The 17,725-nt window shown below is 40.0% G+C and overlaps 1 protein-coding gene across 8 annotated transcripts in view; it reads right to left on the minus strand.

The window, feature by feature from the left end:
* Nucleotides 1-4,004: 4,004 nt before the first annotated feature.
* PICALM (phosphatidylinositol binding clathrin assembly protein) overlaps nucleotides 4,005-17,725 on the minus strand; it is a 67,113-nt gene continuing 53,392 nt past the window's right edge. For 3 of the 8 annotated variants that reach the window (XM_027719841.2, XM_027719845.2, XM_027719847.2), the window contains 5 exons: nucleotides 16,679-16,702; nucleotides 14,595-14,654; nucleotides 12,315-12,419; nucleotides 6,403-6,505; nucleotides 4,005-5,460 (listed from right to left, as the gene is read on the minus strand). In XM_027719841.2, the coding sequence (XP_027575642.1) occupies nucleotides 6,413-6,505; nucleotides 12,315-12,419; nucleotides 14,595-14,654; nucleotides 16,679-16,702 (282 nt within the window). In that variant the 3' untranslated portion in view covers nucleotides 4,005-5,460; nucleotides 6,403-6,412. The remainder of the gene's footprint in view (nucleotides 5,461-6,402; nucleotides 6,506-12,314; nucleotides 12,420-14,594; nucleotides 14,655-16,678; nucleotides 16,703-17,725) is intronic. The other 5 variants (XM_027719842.2, XM_027719848.2, XM_027719844.2 and 2 more) reach the window with 3 other exon arrangements.

Here is a 17,725-nt window from a genome sequence, read left to right on the forward strand (position 1 = left end):
GAGCAGCACGTTGTAATGATCAGCCCTCTTTCTGGCAGCATGGCCAGCACTTCTAACCCCTACTTAAACAATGAGAGTTCACTACTCCAGTTAGGACAAAACTTTCAGGAGGCATCCTTACATTCCCAGCATTATGAAATCCCTTTCCTGTGTTTGTTGCACAAGACAACTATAGGACACAAGAAAGTGTCCATGTGTCCCCCACAATTACAGTCCAAGCAAAGCCTCAGCTGAGCTGGAGTTTTGTCTTTAACTAGAACACAGCTGTAAGAAACTTGCACTTTTAACAGGAAGAAAAAAACCTAGTATTCCTTGGAATTCAAGTTAAAGAAATACAAGCACCACTGAAGTTGCACAGATATAAAAGCTATTTTAATAGAACTGAGGTCCATGACCTGGAACTGAGAAACATTAATCCATGGAATACCTAAAAAGCACAATGGGGTGGGGGGTGCTGACAGCCTGTATCCACTTCAGTGATGAAAGGAGCTGCTTATCTCAGCACACTGCTGGCTTGAACCCTCTCTGAGCAACTTCCCCATTGAGTCAAGCAACTGGATTTATTGCTTTATAGTCTGGCTGTGCAAGTATGATCTCCCCCCCCAGACTGAGCTGCAGGGAATGTGGATTACTTCACTTTTGGTCTCGTTTTTGAGAGGTTTGCAGCTTCTGCTGCAGCTAGGTTATATAACAAGGCACTCTTTCCACAGGTCCAGACCTGCACGTTTTGGGAAATGAGGGTAAGAGACTTGTTCTGCAGCATTTGTTCTTGTTTGGCTGCTTTCTGAGAGAGAAGTTATTAAACATTCTGCTTCTGTGGGCTAAAAGGAGTTTGCCAGAATAAGGTCAAGGCAGAAATTAATGGACTGAAAAGTTACACTACAGTGACAAGCACAGAACAGAGTCCAATGGTGTTAGCATCTTTAGCCACTGATGTTTTGCAGCTGGATGTTCCTCTGAAAAAAGACTTTCCCTTGGATTTTGAGTCCACCATAAAAGGAAGGATGTTTTTTTGTAATATTACACTTCAGAGCTCATGTTCTGCACTATCCCACAAACACCATGCTGTTTCAGGACACGGCCTAGTAATAAGATGCCAACAACTATTCCCATATGTGGTCCATTGAACACCTCCACTGAGCCATGGAACACTGGGATTTAACACGGTGCTGGATCTATTCCTCACTTTAATCACTAAAAGTGAAGCAAGGAGCTAAAACTGTATCAAGACACTAAAATTGTATCAAATACTGCTCTTCTGAAAAAACAGTACTTAGGCCATTGCTGTAGCTGGCAGGGGGAAGTTCAGCAGTTACTACTGTGAACAAAGCAGAGATCCACGCTATGAAAATAAACCCGAGACCCAGTGGTCCTTGTGCACCACAGCTGCCGGATATTCAAAGCAATATGCTTGCATCCAACATGTTCTCTGTACCATTATCGCCTCACACAACAGAAATTTAAGGAAGTTGGCTCTTTGTTCCAAGGCTTTTTGATCTTTGCCTCAGGAAATTTCATCATCAGAGGAGCAAGAAAAGAAGTAAATATGTTTTATTCACTCAGACTGATCTGTTATCTCAGGCAGGCCATCTCCCACAAGTGAAATGGATATAGCATTACTCAACCTTCAGATACAAAAGGGTGCTGCTGAGTGGGTGGTAGCAATGTTACACCTTCAGTGAACCTGCTCAGGGTTTTCTCCTCCTCACTCATTCTCCTGATCTAGCCAGGTTGCAGCAGACAGATCAGCCAAGTCCCTTTCGCTCTCCAGTTTGAACATGGAAAACATCAGCAATTTTCCTCAAAGACTTCTCTTGCTGGGCAAATTCCATGGGAGATGTCAAGCTTGTTTCTACTCTCTCCACTGTGGTGTGAGAGCTCCAAAGGTCAAGTCAGCAGATTGCTGACAGGCCAAGGAGAAACCTCTTCCTCAGTTCACATATGTTCACATATGCTTCCATAAGTGCTGCTTTTTTGTCTGTATTTAGCACATTTCTTCACTACCCCTCACTTATCTTGTCAATCTTCTGCTCCCATCAGCATTTTCTATCATTCACAGTGTTTTTAGCATTTAATTCTAATTCCTCTGCCACAATCTTTATCTCAATTGTGTCATGGCCTTCTAGTTGCAATTCATTTATGTTGCTACAAAATTTGTGTCAGGCTCTGGAAACAGGCACTTTTTGTCTAATAAAAGATGCAGGGTTTCACCCTGTCCCTTCTTGCTGAAGGGCTGTTTGGCAGCTGGCAAAGTGTGTGATTTATTCCAGTAGCTGGCTAAATAGACCCTCTGATGTCACAAAGTCGTGCATAGACAGCTTTTAAACATGTCCTGAGGTACAGTTTGGTTTAGTTTGTGACTTTGAAACAAAGAACAGAAGCAGCAAAGGAATTTAGATCTGCCTCCAGATGAAGATTCTACATTTGGCCTTTTAGAAAACACACAAAGTTAGGAATTATTCAGGTTCTTGTTCTGGCAAGAGTAATTGTCTCGAGAGATAAATCCAGCTGTTTTAATGATATAATTCTCTGATCCAAAAAAAATTAAAAATACTGTGTCTATTCTGAGACACCAGTTTCCTACACAAAGCTCTTAAGAGCAACAACATCCCTCTAACAAAGCACTGCATCCTCCCTTGCTTGCTAAGAGCAGGCAGCTTCCCTAGACAGAGTTGGCTCCTCTAGATTAAACAGCCTTTGAACTCAATTCTGAAGACGATCGGGTTTTCACAATCCCCCATTATTGAAAAGGGCCAGTAATTTAAAAGAAGCATGTCTGTGTGCTATGCTTTTTAAATTAAGCTAAACTATTATTCCAGTGATACCAGAAGCAAACATGGTGAACAAAGTAAATGGAAAGGAATGCTCAGAAAAATTCTCAAGCCAGTTTGTCTCCAAGGAGTAAACCAAAAAGCAAGGGTTACAGGCAAGGCCTTCAACAAGAAAGTTTAACCTGCACAGCAGCTGTGTTAAGGAACTCAGAGCAACAACTAGTGAGCAGTAAAGGATAACAGGAATTCGTCATCCCTGCAGAAGAGGCGGTTTAGTGTGTTGGGAATTTTTTGTCACCTTCATGATTTGCAACCTCAAGTCCAGAGCCACACAAAAGGGGGTCCAAAGGGATCAAAAGAGCTCTAGGAACGCAAATCTATCTGCAGTAAAAGCCTCAAACCAGACTTAAACCACTCTGCAGAGAGCACCACAGGCCTAAGAAGATGAGAAGGTTGGTGTCTGTTTTTATCATAACTCAGCACACCAGGCTATGGAGGAGGAGGAAGGTCCTTCCTCCTCCACACAAACTCTGGACTGCTTCAGAACAATCTGTACCCTGGCAGTTACAGATTCAGCTAACAGGCCACAGATGTGCACCTTTTTTCCAGCTGACCCCCGATGCAGATAATTCACATCTTTTATATTCTGACCACAAGCAAAAACTGAGTTGTTCTCTGAGGGCACAGTCCCACACAGAGTCTCAGTCGTAGGACGACAAAAATTTAAGTAAACCATGTATCAAACTCCCCAGATTGGGGCATGTGCATTATGTACTCTAACAGCTTCAGGGTTTCTTTATTCACACTTTTAAAAAGAAACCTCAAATCTACCAACCTGTACCGATCATTTTATGATGCATGCCGTCAGGACAAGCCTCAGGTGGTTGTGAGGGGCAAAGTTCCACTTCTATCAACCCTCCCTGTGTCTAATTAGAGATGATGGTCCCATCAAACTGTCCACACCTTTTCCAGCATTACCTTCTGCTAGAAGATTAGGGAATTTTGGAGGGCATATTTATGCTGCTTGCTCAGTTATGAACAGTACAAGTTTATTGCCATGAATATTTTTAAAAACTAGAAGATGGTAAAATACCATATTAAGTCAGGAAGAATGAGACAACTTGTTACTGGAACTGAAGGCATCTACAAACAGCAGCCCCGGGAAGGTGCCGTATGGATCATGTCAGTCACAGGTTCGTAGTGCTGCACTTCCTGCAATACAATATGCACATATGAAATACATTTGGTATTTTATTAAGTAAACAAAGCAATTATCAGTGCACATTTTAAGCAGCAAAAAGAAAAGAAGCACCTCAGACTTTCATACCGTAACAAAAGTTCTGTGGAAGCTGCATTTTATTTGAAAATCCACCCATTTTTGCTAACATACATTTTAATATTTTAAACAAAAATAGAATCTGCAGAGACAATGCAGCAAGTATGCTTAATTCATGTACAGAATTGCTTTCATATCATTGACTATCCTTCTGAAGGCCCCACTCCACCCAAAAATTATGATGTATTTACACAAAGCACCGATCAACAGTGCTACTTTAATTCTTCGTGAACTAAATACCCACTAGACATATGTAAGGAAGCTACTTCCCCTTTTTTTACTTTTAAAAGGTACGTGATCATAAACATGGCACGAGCCAACTGAAAAGGCTTTCCCCCCAACACACAACACCTTGATTTTATTTTTTTTACAGAAAAGAAGGAAAGTCTTAAAGTGAAAGCAATTCCTCACATTCATTTTGGAAAGGCCTTATAATGTCAAATGTAAAAATAATGACATGCCAAGCACAAAGCAATAAATTTCCTTCCCAATGCACTAATGCTGAATTAAAAATGTAGTGCTTCTTCTAGTCAGTTAACTGTTCCCTTGCAAAATCCTAGGCACAGAATTGACTATAAGGATTAATGCATTTTACAGCTCTTCCCTAATTCCCATATATGCTGAGAATTCATTAGATTCAGACCTTTAAAATATTTAGTGCTCTGTATGTCAGCTGAAAAGCATTCTGAATCAGATTCATTCTTTGTGGATAAAAATCAGACATACTGTATACATCCATACTCATTTTCATAAGGAGGTTTTTTTGATACAATATTAATGTTAAATTGATAATCATAAATAAATACAAACAATAATACATAAGGAATGTCTACTGCAAACTGAATATATAATTTTTAAAAAAAGTTAATTTCCATTACTGCTGTGCCTACATTTGTGAGGACTGAAGAAAAGGTAACTGCAGAATTAAGAGTTAGGATTTGACCCTCCCCTGCCCAGAGTCTTCTTTTGAGTTACGGTAAAGGACACATATCCACTCCAGACAGCATTTCCAAACACCAATCTCAATTTCCAGAGTAAAGGCTTCTCTTCATACGTTACCAATTAAGGACATTATTAGAAGCTGAGAGTATTGACGTGTTAGTCACCAGGACAAAAAATAGATCTTGGTCTTAATTCATGGCAATTCTTGGCTTTGTGTTGTGTACTTGTGTTCTTATGGAGGTGTCCCAGCTTCCTTCATTGGTCTTCATCATTTCACTGCATCACTTAATGGAAGAGGAGAGCTTGAGAGGCTGAAGTTCATTTTTTCCTGGAAGTGGGGGTTTACTGCTGAGCACATCTTTTTGGAAACGTTCCTTTTTCTTCCATCTAATACAGTTACATAAACTGAATCTGGAAAGATGAAAAACCCTTGGGTTAGCATCCAACAGAAGTAGGACTTCACTATAAACCTGTCTTCTTCAAACATTTCCATTCTTCTGATGCCCAAGCTACCCCATGATCCGAAGGTTTGAATGGAAGTAAAAAATTTTACAAAAACCAGGGCCAGGAAACAACCAAAAGCCATCAGGATGTTTTTCCAACGACACCAGCCTTTGGAACACCTCTGCGTTAAGAATAAAAAGCTCCCTAGTTATCCATGCAACACAGTCATCAGTGGCAGCCTAACACAGACCAATGCCATTATGAAGAGAACTCAAGGTCATTTTTCATGCTGAACCAGAAGAAGTGCACAAAGAAAAGCAGCTGCTGTGTGCAATAGGCCTGCTCTTTCTTTATACTATGAACTCTCGAATTTTTTCATGTTTTCACTCATTTTAGGATGTAATTCCCGCCTGCCCCAACTGATAAAAAAGAACACAACTCCTCCAGTGCACATCTGTACCAAAACTGAACCCTCGCACATGAACCAAGCAGCTCCTCCTGCAAGAAGTGAAATCTTTGGTCAGCCCATGTGGGGAAGCGCAGTCTGCCAGCGGCAGTCAGTCTGTGCTGCTAACCATGAACTCTAATAATTTTCCTGATGGAATGGTGAACACCAGGTAGCACCAGTTCCTTCTTCCTAACTGCAGCAAGTACCACATGAGCTGGCTCCTGCCATTCAGAAGGGAACTATCAAACTTCATTTCCAACGGACTGAAGCAAAAAAACTCAATCAGCCTTTAAAACCCTGCAGTTAAATACAGTTTCCAAGTCACTTCCACAATGCTTCCAACTCAACATGACTTGTTTGTATTTCCTTCACAAACAGTTCTAGCCATCTTAATAAAAGTTGAATTAGAACTTTGTTTCATATCACAAATATCAGCATCTCCCCAGAATAATGGACAATACCTAAGTTGTTCTACAAGAAATCCTGGAGAGAGAGCTCTGCAAAGGGATCCTTTCCTGAGGCTCTGTGAGGACTCTGACTGGAAGGGCTGGATGCTGCAGACAGCTAGTAGGAAAGAGGACAGAGAAAGGGAAAGAAAAAGAAAACAAGGTCTCAGAATGACAGAATATGAAAGCTGAACGTGTAATGAAAGGACAAGGGGAGGTTAAGAGGCAAACTTGGCAGAAATCAACTACTAAAGCAAGGTGTTTGGTCATACAGAAAACAAAGCCTCTTCAATGGTTGGTGTAATGCAGAAACAAGCTGGACGTGACCCTCCAGAAAGGATAAGCCAATGGCATTTGCCAAACAAGTAGATAACCTCACACTTTCACAGCAGCTTTCTTCAAAAGAAGATACAAAATACTCAGCCTGACTTCTGTGAAACAGGTTAGTACTCTCCCTGCTTAACTGGGAAAACTATAGACTGGCAGGGAGAGATGAGGGTGGGGTCTGGCCAGAGCACGGCAGCTCTCCACAAGGTTTCTCCAGAAGAAATAGCTCTCATTATCTTTTCCTGTCAAAATAAGATGCATATAAAAAGAGGCTGGAGAGCAGAGAATGGATAATTCTCAATTTGGGACCTAGAAGGAGAACATGAGATATATTCTGTGAGTAGAAAAAAAAAAAAAAAAAAGGGAAAAAAGCTGGGTTTGTCAACTGCTGCTGTTTTAGGTGAGAACTGAAGACTGCGACCAACAGTCTCTACAGTCACAAAAATCGCATCCTACAGCCACGTATTAAAGCACCGCACTACAAACTCAGCCACATAAAGAGCACGTAATTTAGAAGTGGCTAATATTGGCATTCCAGCTGCTACTGCTGGAAGGGACCAATAATCTGCAGGCTGTACTTGCAGAGGATCTGCTGTTTGTTGATTTATTTTTCCTTCTTTGTTAGTACTTTCCCAGTTATAAATGGTGCTCTGTTAAATTCTGTTTGCCCTCCCCTCGGATAGAACATGCATGTTTTTGCAGTTACGAATAAAAGTCAGCATCCTCCAATTCAGGTTCTGTCACTGGAACAGTTTGTTCAGAACCAAGTCACTAATCACCAGCGTATACCTGCACTCCATACCCTCTGCAAAAAACATGGCATGAAGACCTATTTCCTTTGGAAACACCAGACACCTGACAACCCATGCATGACAGGGAATGTGCTTATGGGAACTGCTTGCAGAAGTACTCAGAGTGTAAATACTGCCAACTGCACATTTGAATTTTTCATATGAATGTGTATCTCAGAAACCACATGAGGAGGAGGAGTTCTTTCAGGGTCAGTGCACTCTTGATCTGCATTGGAATCTTCATCTCCTCCCGGAACCCCACTCCCAGTGGGGCACTTGGATCCAGTCCCCATAAACAGATTATGGAAGAATCATGAGACAGAATGGAAAATGCTTGAGAAGCAGTTTCAGGATGTCAGATGTTCCTCTCTTAAACCTGGTTCTTCCCTTTGGAAAGCCATAGCCCAACACACCCCACCACTCTCTGGGATTTGAGCCAGACTAATGATATGGTCCAATAGAGTCCTAACTTCAGCAAGGCATGCCTGCTGCCACTCGATTTCAGGAGACATTCTTTCTCTTCATGGTTAAATGACTTGAAGTCACATTTTAAAAGTCTTGTTAAACTGAGCTGGCAAATCTCCGACTGATATCAAGTCCAAAATAATGTCCCAGTTTGAAAGCAGTGTGGAAGACTGGTAGGTTAAGAGTCATTTGTGCAATATCAGCATGTAACCAGTAACAGGGGAAATTTCAGGAAGCCTGTCCAGGTTAAAATCTGGGAAAAAACCTGATAATGCTACTACCTATATGCCACAGTCAAATTCAGACAAGACACAGCATCTTATAGTAAATACGTATTTTAACAAGATTCCTCTAACTATTAAAAAGGAGGCCCAAAAGAAGTATCTGGCAAGTACAGTCAGACAGTTTCCTACATTGCACCTCTCCAGATTACTGTTTCTAAATGGATCTGAAACCCAGGACCTACCTTAGCAGTTTCTGAAGAGAAACATTTAAAACAACAGTGCTGGCCATCAGTTTCTGTAGTGCTAATACACCTGGCACTGTGGATTTAATGCCCTTACTGCTTGTGTGATCTGAAATGTAACACACTGCATTGCTCAGACAGCTCAGTCTCACTTCCAAGAGCAGTCATCACCTCTCACTGCCTCCAACAAAGACAAAACTCCCCTGAGTCACAGCAAGACCAACTCCATAAGTGAGTGTTGGGCTGACTACCATCATTAGCTACATTCTGGTTTCTCATGGAACAAGTCTGTCAAGCTGTTTTAGCATATATTTTAGGATAATGTGCCAAAGTGAGCATCTGTAAAGTCCACTTTCTGGCATAAGTCTGTCCTGAACTTCATACCCTGTTCTTACAGTTTCTAACACCCCACAAAACAAAACACACCCCCAAAAAAAACCCCCCCAACACGCAACCAAAAAACAACCACAAAAAACACCCACCCACAAAAACAACTTATTCATTCGCACATTTATCTATCCTCCATCACCAGGCAATCACTCCTGCTACTTGGCCTGTACAGTTCAGTGAGTTAACAACTGCAATGTTACAATTTGCATAGATGCTGGCAGTAGGTTGAGTAATTTATTTATTCTATTTTAAATCCTTAATTTTTCACTAGCCAGCTGCTCCCGCCTCCTAAGGCTATGTCCCTTCTGGGGGCAATCACACCAGAACATGTGATGCTTCAAGGAACATCACTAATTTGTCATGACTGTACCATTTTATACCAGCCAACAAGATACCATTTTGTCTGAACATTGAAGCTGCACATTGCAACACCTGGGCCCTGTGATGGGCAGCCACATTTCAGCCACTGCACATCAGTCAGATCTGGCTTGTCTGAAATATTCTGTGTTTGCTGTACTGTATCACATCTGTCATCCCTCTGCTTGGACACTGCTTCAGCCTGCCCCTTCCTTAGACATACACACACACTCTCCAGCAAAAATTTAATCAAACAACTCCAACCATTCTCACTGTTGTGGGCAGCACCATGTAACAGTTTGCAGTGTGCAAAGCCTGCTATTTTATCGTGATGAAAACTATTGTTTTCTTTCTCAAGTGGGAAATACTGACCCTAATGCAAGATAAATGATTTCAAAGATAAAAGGTGCACACCTTTTAAAACTATGTCTTCTGCACCTAGACTGTCAAAGAAACAACTGTTCTAGTCTCACTCTCAATTATTTCAAATTATTTAGCCCTTAAAAGCCAAATTACCCTTGCTTTTGACAGCAACAATTAGGAATAAAGTTGCAAAGCTGTGAAGAGAACACTTGCAAAGTAAGTATGTCTAGAGATAGGAAAAATACATTTATTAAGTCAAATCCTTACGAGTATCCAGTTAGGAACAACATTGCAATGCTCATTTTCCCAGTCTGTTTACAGAGCAGGAGGAGTTCTGAACATGCTACAACTTGGCAATGTAATTTTTTGGCAACAACTTCGTATCTGTCATCATGCTTTTAAGTACCTTCAGGTTTCTTTACTGTAGACAACAACCAAGATCTATCAGCAGGCTAGAGGTGATATAATCTGGTGCTTTAAAAGTAAATATGAAAAACAATTTAGTTTTTGGCAATGATGACACCATAGACAAAACCAGTATTCAAATAACGGTGTTTAGAGTGATCCATGTGGGCAGTTTGAACTGTGTGCCTCTCAGATAACCATTATTCATTGAAATTTGTTTACTTACCCCAAGAACGCACGTTTTTGTTTCTTTATTTTCTTAGTTCTATTTCTGGCACAACAGGAGCACTAACTAAACCTAAAATGACAAATAGGCTCTCAGAAGAGCCTCAAGACTAAGCATACAGTAAATACAGTGTGATAATAGTGTAACTCCCCTCTGTGACTATACATTAATAAATGCCACCTCTGCCGTGCCTGGAGAAGTTCTCACAGGCAGCCTTTGTTTCACTGAAGTTGCTTTATTGATGTCAGACTTTTGAAAACTAAACAGCAAGACCAAAGCAAGACCTGCCAGCAACACAGAGAAAACCCTTCTCAGTCACACAGCAAATGCTGATTCAAAGGGTGTGTTCTCTACCAAATTAATTCTTACAGGAGCCAAATATGTTGTCCGATAAGCAGAATAAATATAGCTCCACACACCTCACTTGTGACTAATTCTTCTTTCTCCTGTTATGACAGCCAGCTGGGATTCAACCTAGGCCAAGCCTTGCAAAGTCAAATGAAGCAGAAATGCTCACTGAGCTATTCAGACTCACCTATCTGTTCATAACTGAATCAGGCAGGTAGGCAGATTATTTTTTTTTTAAGGATCATTTAAAAATTAATTTTTTTTGATGTAGAAAAAATTCTTATCCTTGAGGATCCTTTCACTTGGTTTTTATTTAAGAACTATCATAAACACTACTTTTCCCCTTGAAATAGTATAAAACCCATGTGAAAGATACTAAATCACTTAAGTGACAGTGAATGTGCAAAGCAGCTCTCAGAAGTCCAAGAGAAAGTCAACTGAGAACTGCATTTCTGGCTAAAGAAATCTAAGTGCATCCCTTAGAGATAAAGCATTTAAAAATAATAAAAAAAAAAAATCTATCCACAGGGAAGTGTTTTAAGGACGACAATGGACACACTGCCTGTTGGCAGCACACAGGAGAGCCTTTCCTGTTAAAGGATCAGACTGAGGCACTGGAAAAGGCTTGAGGCTCTTTTCCCTTCCAGCTTACTGCTGAATTCTCTTCTCTCCACACTTTAGTCCCAAACCCCACACATAAACCAACTATACCTAACTAAGTTATACATGCATGCTTTTAAACAGTCACCTATAGAGACAGAGCTCTTTATAGTAAGATCAAAATATACAGGGACAATATATTTCATTTTTATAACAGAATCATAATGCACAGGGTGAACATCAAAAAGAAGCATTTTACAGGTAAGTAAATCACACTGTTAATACTGTTTTTCCTTCTGTACAAATCCAACCAACCAAAAAACAAGTCCCCTCTTCAGATGGTTATTGGATTAAAAAAGTGCTTTCAGATAGAAAGTATCCAGTGACAGAAGTTTCTAAAACAAACAATAAAAGGTATATATTTAACTCCAGTATTGATGAAATTATTCTTAACACTCAGAGTAGCCCTTTGGCACACTCACTGCAGTATGTTAGGTAATGAATCTAGACACAGCGCATCCTGAGAAGCAGGTCAGGGGGTGACTTAAAGAACACTCCATTTAAGGTAACACTTAAGAGGAAAGGCCACTACTGCTATTGCATATCTTCGCTATGCTGTAAATACTGTCTCCTGCAAAACCAGGAAGGAGGAATATAAAAACTGCTGGAGACTACCATGGTTCAAACTAGACGAACGTTCCATGTGCCTCCCCCTGAGGCGGTCAGGACCAACAACCAGGCGTTGGGTTGAGGTTTCACCAAGTTTCAGAGCCATCTAATACAGTCATAGACATAAAAGGCTGCACACACCCTGTTGCGCCCCTAAAAAATGCTGCAATCCAAGCAGGCACCTTACACTTGGTTACATACTGTGGTAAATCAGCAAGGAATTGGATTTTGGGGAGAAGGCCTATCTTCAGTAAAGAGCACAGATATCAACTTTTCTTATCCTTTTACTAAGGCATTGTCACATTCCTAGAAAAACAATGCCTTAAAAAAAACCACCCTCTTTGCTTTTGTAACACAAGCTTGCTGCTGCCAACCTGGATACAAGCAGCTAAGAAGGAAGCCTTCCATGGACCACTGGGCTTGTGCAGTACATTTGTCCAGCACAAGAAAATATTAAAATACTTTTAAGGAAACTGCCTCATGCAATTCATTCCCAGCAGCAATACTTGAATATACACACCTGTGCTCCTGGTACAGGGCTGAAAGGGTTTGGTGGTCTCATGACTGGCTGACTGTATATTAAAGTTGGCTGTGTCATTACTGGTATGCCTCCCATCTGTGACGGCTGAAAAAATCCAGACAGCATCAAATCACACACAGCAAGAATACTTTGAAAGCATTTAAGGAGAGAAAATAGAAAATGGGTGAAAAGGCTTCATTATATGAGATATGCAATCATGTCAGATCTTTCTACAATATTCTGCAAATAAATGAAAGGAACATTAGAGCCTTTTCAAGGAATTATCCAACCGAGCCCATTCAATATCTTGCTGCAACGACCTGAAGCACTTGTTTAAGCACAAGCATCTGCGCTGGTCCTCCTGTTCCCAAAACCAAAGTCTGACAGCACTTCCCTGACTGCCTCTGAAAGCACAAGCACAGTTTACAGATAGCAATGCAGAGCTGACACCATTCAGGAAAAACTGAAAACTGAGAACTGTATTGGCAATTAACACAAAGTCATTATGCAATCAAAGTGTTACCGACACTCTAGCTGAGCCAAATTAGGAGTTCCACACGTAGTAATGGTCTTACAAATAAGGTTACATTTAAAGCAGATGCCCATCTCTAGCACAGCTTTTGGCACTCCCTCAGGATTGGATTAACAGTAGGAATCCCCATTCCAAGCAGCTTTTCCCCAACTAATACTGGTGGTGGTGGTACTCCTTTCATGCCAACCAGCTGTTTGGGCAATCACAGGGTAAACCCATTCAAGAAACTGACCCTGGTGAAAACACCCTACAAAAAATATAATTTAAGAACAACTGCTGGCCCAAGGAAGACACAGGAACCAGCAGCCAGGGAATGCCCAGGCACAGCACTACAGCACTAACAAAACTGCCTGTCCCAGCATGCCTGCACCAAGGGAAAAGCCTGCCACTTAGAAAGGGCCACCCTTAGAAAGGGACCTACTACTGCTTTTAGGAAAAATTAAACACGAGGGTAGTAAAACGTGCCAACATTTCAGAGATTCCCAGTAGCAAATGTCCTCGGTAATGTCTGAATGAGCCGGGACAGTTTCAGGATGCATTACAGAGCCTACTGGTCATTTTGTAATGGCCCATCTCACCCACCTACTCAGATGTTGCAGGTGTATGAACAAGTAGCAGCAACTCAGGGTAACAGAGCCATGGTTCCTTAATTCTAGTTTCCATTTCACCCTGGCATTTATACCCCAGGATAAAAGCTGCTTGACATAACCTGCAAGACTGCTTCCTGTACACTATGTATGTTACCTTCCCCAGCCGCTGAATCAAAATAACTATGAAAATGCTGCTGGTCCCATCAGTGCAAAGTTGTGTAGATAAAGTCTGAATCCACACTAACACTAGTTTAGCCACAATAACTTTGAACAAGAATATGGGAGCTCATGGATACGATACTCTCCCAAAAGACCCTCAAGAACACTTGGCCACTTCTGCAGTTCACTTACTGAGCATATACAAGTTATTAGACGTTACACTAATTTAGTTATATGATGAGACATTTAACTTAATTTTTTTCTCTAATCCATGAGACATTTAATAGAATAGCTGTCCTACTGAAGTTTTCTTGCCTTTTATTCACCCAGCAAAGCTGTGTTGCATCAAAATCATACTAACAGAGTTAAGGGATATAATTTCAGAAATATTCTAAAATTTGAGCTAAGAACAAAAATTTTCAGAGCAACAAGCTGGAAGGTCAGGTTTACATCAAAAGCCTTGAGGTACTGGTGTGTCAATAAGATTCAATTCTCAATCAACAACATGCCACATGGTAGTGTTACAAACTTGTAGTTTTGTAGCATTAATCATTACAGGTACTTGATCCCAACCTCAGCAGAAGGTATTTAAGAAAGGCTTCACTTCACCAATAAAACACTTCTGTTCTGTAAGCAGCTACTACTCACATGATAAACTTATTTCTACACCAATAAAGTTCCCCAAGAATAGACACTGCCTTAACTTTCATAGAATCACAGAATGAACTGGGTTGGAAGGGACTTTAAAGATCATCTAGTTCCATCTCAAGAAGTTTACAAAAAAAACAAGCAAAGTAAGGAAGGGCAGAGGTAATTTCAGACAAACACAACTGAAGCAGCTCAGAAAACCAGAACTTAATGATTTGATGAAGAATTAACCAGTGGGAGCTGAAATTCAATCTTCAGTAAAATAGTTCAGAAAAACAACTGCTACCAAACTGTAAGGAATCAAACAATATACAGCATTTGACTGTTTCCAGTTGTAGGAATTTCACTCACCATCACATAGCCCATCATTCCTGTTGGCGTTGTGGCAGGATAAGCCATTACAGGAGGTGCCTGGTGTGAAAAACAGTGGTGAACTGAGAGGAGGAAGATAAAACTGTGTACTGGTAAGGCATTGCTTATGATCAACTGCAGCATTTAGCTTGTCATAAACATAGCAAAGAATAAATAGGATTTGCAGTCTGGTGTTAAGAGGATATTCTAATTAATTCAGATGGAATACAACACCTAAGCTAAAGTTTCTAGACCATCTTGGCAAATCTTAGTTATGTATTTGGTTTTAACCTATCAGGATTCTGGCTATCTGAACTAAACTGCAAACTACATTCTTTCACCATCCTGTTTAGGGAACACAGTACAGGACACAGAGAAGTTTGAGAGAAAATATTCATGAAGCAGAAGTATTGTTTTAATCCCATGAAGTACATACTTATATTTCAGCATCGGAAGTAATGGTACATAAGGAATCTTAAAAGACAATTTTAAAGACTGAAAGACCAAATTACCATTGCTTCTGCTGACATTACAGAAATTCTTTTCTCCTTAGCCAGGATGGACACGCTATGGGAACTATCCTACCACACTTCAATATAAATTAGACTCTCACAGGAATATACAGCTTGCATTCCCTCTCCCATACCTGCTTCATACTGTGAATTTGAACAGACTATAAGTTCTCTTAGTACTTGGTAGATATGTTTATATTACCCTTACATACTTACTGTACTTTTATGAAGGTACAATTGCTGTCAACAGACAAAACCTGGGGTGAAGTTAAGTTCTGTAAACAGCTTGGCAATATATACATAGAAAAACAGCTGATAACTCTTAGAAAGATGGATATAGAAAGAGTTCATCTCCTAACCATGTTCTTTGCTCTACAGTTCCTTATTCACTTTCTAAATTAATATTAACTCTTACAAGGACAAAAAAGTTGGTTTGTTTCTTTTTTCAGATTCTAAATTGGTGCTTATAAATACTCATATAACTTGCTGTCTATCCTCTCCATCTCCTGTTAAGTCTCCCCTTTTAGAAAAAAGAGACTAGTTTTCATGGTATTGCTGTGGGGATTCCTATTTGTGACAAGACAAACGCCATAAGCATTTCTTGGTACACAGACATTATTGATACTGAAAAGAGGGAAATGATAAAATATCAATCATACTGGATTAACTAAAGCAGCTAAATGATAAAATCCAGAATAGGACATCAGGAAAGCCGCTTCTGAGTTCAATTCTAAGGTATCAGCTGCTTTTTCTTATATAGTAGAGCCAGTGTAATTGGCATTTCAACTGCCATCAAAAAAGACAAAGAATCATTTAGAGACAGTGTACTATCCATATATTTCACACAGTGGACAAAGCTATCCTGAAAATTACATTTTTTGTTTTGTTTGTGTACACACACACACCTACACAACCATGCTGAATAATTTTTTTTTGAGTGCTCAAGTATGGACCTACCATCCTTTAGTTACAGAGTTACCCTGCAATAAAACAGAATATAGGGAAAGACCAATATTGCTGTTGACATAAAGAAAAAAGTCCTTTGAAGTGAAAGCCTGTGTTCCTCAGACAGCAAGCACAGGTTATTGCTTGCCCTTTGTACACTATCTGCATGAATTTTCTTTTTATTAATGACATATTGGTCTCTCCCCACTTAAAAATAATTTAAAAAAAAAAATCAAGATCTACCATAAATGTGGATTGAGTGCCAAATATAACAAAAGCTCGTGAGGTTTCATGCAGTTATTCAAACACAATATTTTTATCTTCATTCAGAATTCACCAAATGCATTAAAGGCAGCACAGACACACACCCCAGCTCTCTGGCAGCAGATGGTACAGTTTAAAGCAAGGAAAAATAATCTTGGTATTTCCCATGCCATCATTCGAGTCAAGAGCCTGCACACCACCTAAGAAGTTCGTGTATGCTAGGAGAAGCTCAATTTTTGGCACACCAAAGATTTTAAAATGAGAAATGTGTAAATAGCAAGAAGGTTATGAGATTCTGCAACAGCAGTGGTTAATATCAGCATGCCAGTCGATTGCAAAAAGGCTGTGGGTTGTTTCACTTACGTATTGTGGAAAATGCATGCCATTCTGTATTTCCCAGGGAGAACAATTACATAATGCAATAACACTGGATTAGAAGCAAATACTTACACAACAGAATATACACAGATAGCATTTTAGTTCACAAATACATTAAATGTTTACCCCAACACATTCTTGTAATTCAAGTCATTTACTGAGACAACACACACCTGTGATACTGTCATTGTTATTAGGTTTGACACTGGTTTGCATAGTCCATTTATTTGGTATATGCCTTTTTTTCAAAGATTTTCAAAAGCATATCTATTTAGCAAGCAGCAGCAACTCCACAATAAATAGACCAGCAGAGGAAAACAAAGCTGTTTTTTTCCCCTTACATTACTTCTGTTTCCAGGTTTTTATGTTTAGAACAGTTTCACAGGAAGAGAAGTGTCTCAACAGTATCTCTAAATAATAAAAGCTGTTCAATGTAATGACTTATCACAAGAAGATGCATATACAAGACGAGTTATTAAACAGATTCAAGCACACAGGTAAACTCAAACCACCAGTCATTAACGCAGGTGAGTAGTTACAGTTTCTTCAATATCTACACACCCTCCAGTAAGATCCACAAACATCTGTCCCTATATAAAGGCAATGAGTTCATAGGGGACACCTGGTAGGGAAGAGGTGCTGCATGCAGGGAGATAAATTCCCCCTTTTCAAATCCACAACACTGCAGCATTACTACAGTGAGGATTCAACCTCCAGCTAGAGAGTCAGATGCAATAAATCCTTGAGGGCCGTTTGCTACCTGTTCTGTCCATGTACAGTTCTTCAGGACACTGGTGAAAAGGTGAGTAGGATTCACATGCAAAAATGTTCTGTGAGCATTGTGAAAACTACTTCTGTAAAGTCCTGATTATGTAATTAAGAGCCCTTGTACTACACGCCACTTCAAAGTTCTTGCCAATACTACCTGCTACATAGACATGAAGTTGATCAGCAAAACTGCCAAGGATTAAAAACAGCTGCACACACCAGGGCAGGAAAGCAGTAGTTATGTACATTAAGAAAGCTATAGCC

The sequence above is a fragment of the Pipra filicauda genome, unplaced genomic scaffold (assembly GCF_003945595.2).
Source record: "Pipra filicauda isolate LSUMZ 115617 unplaced genomic scaffold, ASM394559v2 scaffold141_size4267151_pilon, whole genome shotgun sequence".
Taxonomy (NCBI): Eukaryota; Metazoa; Chordata; class Aves; order Passeriformes; family Pipridae; genus Pipra; species Pipra filicauda.